Below are 6,192 nucleotides of genomic sequence, written 5' to 3'. Positions count from 1 at the left end.
TTCACGCGTGCGAGTCGGCTATAGCATCGAAGTCAAACACTAGCGAACGCAATGGGACATTGCACATTTTTGAAGCTGGAGTGCAGAGCAATGTAGGGGAATTTAACGTCTACCTGTGAAAGCATCACACAGCTATGCAAATGCGCGATAACGCCTGTGTCAGGTTTACGCAGCTGCGTCAGCTCCGTGCAGCTGCGTTAGCTTCGCTACATGATGGGACCGTGGATAGACGTGCGTGACGGGTGGGGTCACCAGCGTCAAACATCACGGAAATTTCCGCGCGCCCGCGTGCTGTCCTCGCATGGATATGGGATCCATCAGTGCCGGTCCAGTCCGGTCGCTGGGTACGCCGTTCTCAACGCTCAAAGCCAGAGGATGATAACGGCCGTGGTCCACAGTACCGTGCACTGTGAGGCGTGACGGCTGTCGAGCTTCACAGGTCCGACGGCGGCCACGTGCCGCGTGACAGCTGTCGAGCGTCACAGGTCTGAGCGGTCACGCTTTGAAGTGATATGCACCATTGGCCTGGGGTCGCCGCCGTCCCCCACGTGACGCTGTAGGGGGCCGGATATCAGAACCCCTGGGTAAAGCCGGTGTCCCTTCTGAGCCCGGGTGAGTCACGGAAGACTTCCAACTTCACCGACGCCCGGCAAGGAACTGCCATGGCTTTTCGTTCTCGCGATCAGCGCGCAGAAGTCTGGTGACCAGCCCGTGTTTTGGGGCAAGACTTTATGGGCGCCCTCCCGTGCCCGACGCGGCTTAGGACTAGCCAGCGGCGCCCCCCGCTGTGTCGGGAGACCCCGTCGGCGACTGTGACGGCGCGATCAGAAACACCGCCGCCAGCCAGCGGGCCGCTGCGTGACCTCCGTCTATCAGCCGCGGCGGACGGCGCCCGCCGATGGCGAACTCACCGTGCAGACGTGATGCTTCAAGCTCCAACAGGCTGCATTCGTGGTGGTCTCCGGCTCCGCATGCGGCAGAAGGCAGCAGCGGTGGTTTGATTGTTTATTGCTTGTTGCCAAAAGCGTAATCACAGAGATAACAAAATCCGAAAATAATTGACGTCAGAATGCTGTTATGTCACTTGCGAAAAACGTGTAAAAAATACGGCCGCTTCACACGTGCGCACACGTGATTATAAATGATTACTGAGTACATCATAATCCCATAGATCTCAAGCAACGACCACTCCGCTACCCCCCCCCCCCCCCCCTGGAAACATCCGAGCAGCTGCATCGGCGCGGAGAAGTGACTACTGGCGCGGACGGGCTGGCGTCGAGGACGCGCTGACGGCGTACCCGCAGGTCACAGAGGCCACCGGCCGTCACTGGCCGTTGTGGAGCTGCCGCCAGCCTCGCGCGTGGGCACGAGCTCAGCGAGCACGCTCACTGCGCTCGGTGGAGTCAGCCGGGACCGACTCACACTGAACGCGACAGGCGGACATTGGGACTTCTTCGGCTTGTGATGCGGGACTCGGACGTCCGCCGGCGTGCGCGTTGTGGGTGGCGTCGCGGAATGTGCGCGCGCGTGTTCAGCGGAGCGCGGCCGTGATGGCGTCGGCCGCGCCTCGACCGTGACAAGCTGCCGGTGCCATCCGCCGCGTCACGCCGCAAGGGCAAATCAACAACAGCGGACACTACGATCAAGCACGATTACCCCTCCCCCCTCCCACCCACCCGTTCTCTTCCCGTCGCGGGGCGCCGGACTGGCCCGACCGACCCTCGCCCGCGCCGCCGCAGCATCGGCCCCGTCCCAGGCGGCTGCCTTTGAGGGCGGGGCGTCATCGGGCGGCGACAGCGGACGGGCGCGGCCGGTCCGGCCCGGCGGCCGCTCAGCGCGCGCCGTTCACAGTTCCTCGTGCGGCGCGTACGGCCCCTCCTGGTACTCTTCGGGCACCTCGTCCGAGCGGCTCTTGCGCCGGAAAAAGCCCTTCTTCACCAGCAGTGCGTTGCACTCCTTGCGGTTGAGCTTGGAGAGGTCGATCCGCTCCACTTCCTGCGGCGGCCGGCGCACGGGTCAGCGGCGGCATGGGGAGGGGACGGCGCGGCGCGCCCTCGTCACGTGCCATGATCCATGTCAGTCGCGGCCAACACGCAGTGGGTGGCTAGGCACTGTATCACGGAACCACGTTCTCGATTTTGGGCAGAAGCGCCAGATCGCCGTGTGTTCAGGTTCACTGCACGTAACGGTCTCCACACCTTTGGTTTAAAGTACCGCTTTCGTAATATTCGCGAAGTTCTCATGACGAACACTTGCTGCACTCACCGCCGCCTTTCCCTCCCCCACCAGTCCGCAGAGTGCAACCACGCGGGATTCTGTTCACATGGGCAATGACTTCTATACACATTTCAGTCAAAATGATGTCCATCACAGCTATCGATTATGAGAACTATACACTTGCTAACCTGGTCCAGTCTGTTGAGCAAAACGACTTCAGGCGGCGCACCGGGCACCGCTTTGAAGATGACGTTGTGAAAGAAAGGGATGTCCTCGTAGATGAATTTCTTCACCTCGGGGAGCCGATTCAAACGTCATCCTCCGCAGCTCTGTCAACCGAATCGCGCAGTAAGCACGCAGAAACGCCAAAAACGGCGAAGACCACATGAACATTTGAAAGTATAAAAATGCACACGACATTCTGCAATCAGCTTCAGCATGACGTGAGTTCTGAACCGACAGAGGTCGCGGTTGCTGACCTCGATGCGAGCCTTAAAGACGCTCTTGTCGACGGGCTCCTCGGCCTCGCCGTCGGCCCCAGCGGCGGCGACGGCGGCGACCAGCAGGAGTGTGGCCAGGGCGCGCATCTTGGCGCCGCTCCGGTCGGGCGCCGGCTCTGGGGGGACACCGGGCAGGCCGTCAGCGCGCGCCCCGCACGCTCCCGCCGCATTTGCACGCGGGGGTCGTCCTCCCTAGGCCAGCAAGTGGGATTGCTCGGTCCGGTGCAGTGGGGTTTTTGGACAATGCGAGATGGGTAGTAGTTGCCATCTCTGTATTGCAGAATACGATTGAGCCCAATTATGCTGTTTTAATAAGGGAACATAGCAGGAAGCCTTGACTATGTTCATACCACAACAGGAAAGATAACAGGATAACTTGACTATGTTTGTATCACAGCAGGAAATATCGCAGGAAAACTTGATGATGTTTGTACCATAACAGGAAAGATAGCAGGAAAACTTGACTATGTTTGTACCACAACAGGAAATATAGCAGGAAAACATGACTATGTCTGTACCACAACAGGAAAAATAGGAAAACTTGACTATGTTTGCACCACAACAGGAAAGACAGCAGGAAAACTTGACTATGTTTGTACCACAAAAAAAAGTTGACTGTACCATAACAGAAAAATACGAGGAAAACTTGATGATGTCCGTATCATAACAGGAAAGATAGCAGGAAAACTTGACTTTGTTTGTACCACAACAGGAAGGATAGCGGGAAAACTTGACTATGTTTGTACCATAACAGGAAAGATAGCATGAAAACTTGACTATGTTTGTACCATAACAGGAAATATAGCAGGAACACTTGATAATGTTTGTACTATAACAGGAAAGGTAGCAGGAAAACATGACTATGTTTGTACTACAACATACAAAAATGCTGACTGTCGAGATCATGAGTGTGCATTGTGCAAGACCTGGGATACCCAGCTGGCAATAAGGCACTTCTCCATAATGCCCCATGCAAAATGATACCACACTTAGTATGCACTCACAAGAACAAAAAAGGCCCCTATAGCCACAGCCTTTCTCCCAATAGATGAGTTCCTAGTGGTTCTCATGGCAGCTGCCAATGGCGACACGTTTGTCCCCTTCAGAAATGTGACGTGGTGATATCACTTATTTTTCTCACAATGAGCAAAAATCTCAAAGATCACAACATTGGCACTCTTCCATTAAACACTACCCTAGAAGGACTATCACTGTATGTATGGCTTGACCGAATGGTTATCAGTCAGCAGCTTGAGTTAGGTGTTGCCATGTAAACAACCAAACTTGTTTGGAAACAACTACACTTACTTTACTTTGCCATTAAAGGAATCTTAAGTCTACGCACCCTAAAATCTTTAATTATCATCGAGTTAGGTATGCTATGTCATAGGTCAAGTGGGCTTACACAGAGTGGGGAATAGGCCTCCATTTGGCCATCAGCCATAGGTCCAAAAGAACATTTGCAACATCTTAAAGGGCAATGAATGATTACAACTCAATGTAAAATTCATGAATTATTTTGTTCCCACCATTTATAGGTATCCATGTTTACCAGCTCATAGTGATGCACTGGAACCAGACCATGTAATTTTGAAGCACATTTTCCAAAGTTCACTAAGGTTTGCACAGGGGTGTAGCCAAAATACAGTAAAATTAGTTATTTTTGAAAAATAAACCTGCTGGTGGTGGTGAGCATGGCTCTGGATGCAAATGGTTGATGCAAATATTAAAAAATATAATGAAATTGACCAATTTGAGTGCATTGCTGAACATGGTCAAATGGATTAAAATACAATGTACAATAGTGCCCCAGGTCCAAACTGAAAAAATACATGGTAGGCTAAGATGACCAGCATAGCAGAGGTCCAATAAGCAAAAGGTGGCAGATCATTCACATTTTATGGTGTATATAGACTTAGCTTTTGTCTGATTTTGCTGCTATTCCCAACATGTTTAGCAATTGCTATAACATGAAACCTTTGCAGACTGTTGCTTTTCAAGAATTTTCTGATAATTTGACTTGCATCTACCAGCCACTATTGATTCCACTGCCATGTTTAAAAAGTTCTATAATCATACTGAATTTGCCAGCCAATGTTTTCATTTAATTCATTGCTTTCATTCATTTTTTCATTCATTTCATTCAATTCATTCAATTCAAATGCTTTCATTCATTTCATTTACATGGTAGCATGGGCTGCCACAAAATAATATAAGTTCTACAGTCATGGCATTTCTGCCAAAAAATTGTTGCACTTCACCCCCATTGAACCTCGAAGGCTCCAGTGTGCCTAAACTCAGGCCAGAATACCCTTGTGTAAAACTTCCTTCTAGCACCACAATAATAATCCCTTAAAATATGGAATAGAATGGCACACTGAGATGTGACAAAATGTTGCCTTGCACTAGACAAACAGAACTTTTAGACATCCATAAATGCTGGGTAAACAAGCATCTTTGCAGTCTGACATTAAAATTTAGAGCTCAGTGCACGCATGTCACATGGATGTTCAGGGTATTGCATGGATTTTTTGGCGACTGGGCATCGCGCCATCACTAGTAAGTTAAGACCATATACTCAAGGACTCAAGGCCTTCAATTTTAAGTGTCACCAGCCTGACTCAAGAGGCAAAACATATTAAGACATGGGGGAATGCCGTAATGGTATTGGGAGCCCTGACTGATAGCAGGCGGGAAATGACACGGGAAATGTGGTCACGGGCCAAAGCACCCACACGTCTGTTCCAGCAAGGTGTTCAAATTTTTACGGTTCAGAACGCTGCTTACCACAAACTGCTTAAACGAGCTGTTGTACCTTCTAAGTATGATTTACAATGGACCCTGCGGCCGACAACCCAAGAACCGGCGACGGCCCCGACTCGACGCACCGTACTGAGCGGCCGGTGTCGTCTCCTGCGGCAGTATTGTGTTCGGCGTCATAACCAAGAATTCCCGGAAATTCTAACGAATGAGATGGGCCATTGGAGTCTTCATTACACTATTACAGATGGAGGCAAAATATGATTTAAACAGAAAAATCCTCCAGAGTGACTGTTTCATTTCAGGTCGTCCCAAGCTATCCTAAGCGAAATACAAACGAACTAAGGTATATTTTTGCATCACGTCGATCACCCCACGTAACGCGTCAGGGGTTACGTGGCGTATGGCCACGGGTGGAGGATGCTTAGAAAAACTGGTGTGACGAGCAGCGGGGTGGGGGAGGGGGGTGACGACTCAACGATATTTGCCGAAAGCTCATTGACAAGCGCCAAACTTCTTGCACGACGAGACACTTCTAACATTCTTGGTCTCCTTAATTTTACTTCGGATTTATCAATGGCAGCATCTGTAAGCCGATGAATCGGTGCACTTTTTGCTCAGTAACAATTTCATACGGCGAGAGGGGGGAGAGAGCACTTGCCTCCGAGGAATACTGAATCACTAAAACCTTGCTGGCGGATGTGCCAGAATGGAA

The 6,192-nt window shown here is 51.1% G+C and overlaps 1 protein-coding gene across 1 annotated transcript; it reads right to left on the bottom strand.

Annotated features, from left to right (window-relative positions):
- Nucleotides 1-1,682: 1,682 nt before the first annotated feature.
- On the bottom strand, nt 1,683-5,585 carry LOC119097469 (selenoprotein M-like). The gene is made up of 4 exons (XM_037220502.1): nt 5,505-5,585; nt 2,697-2,833; nt 2,406-2,546; nt 1,683-1,995 (listed from the first exon to the last, which is right to left on the bottom strand). The coding sequence occupies exons 2-4, from the start codon at nt 2,802-2,804 to the stop codon at nt 1,846-1,848; spliced, it is 399 nt and encodes a 132-aa protein (XP_037076397.1). The 5' UTR covers nt 2,805-2,833; nt 5,505-5,585; the 3' UTR covers nt 1,683-1,845.
- Nucleotides 5,586-6,192: the final 607 nt, after the last annotated feature.

Source organism: Pollicipes pollicipes, unplaced genomic scaffold (genome assembly GCF_011947565.3).
Source record: "Pollicipes pollicipes isolate AB1234 unplaced genomic scaffold, Ppol_2.1 Scaffold_2543;HRSCAF=2982_pilon_pilon_pilon, whole genome shotgun sequence".
NCBI lineage: Eukaryota > Metazoa > Arthropoda > Thecostraca > Pollicipedomorpha > Pollicipedidae > Pollicipes > Pollicipes pollicipes.
This window is presented reverse-complemented; position numbering and strand designations above follow the sequence as displayed.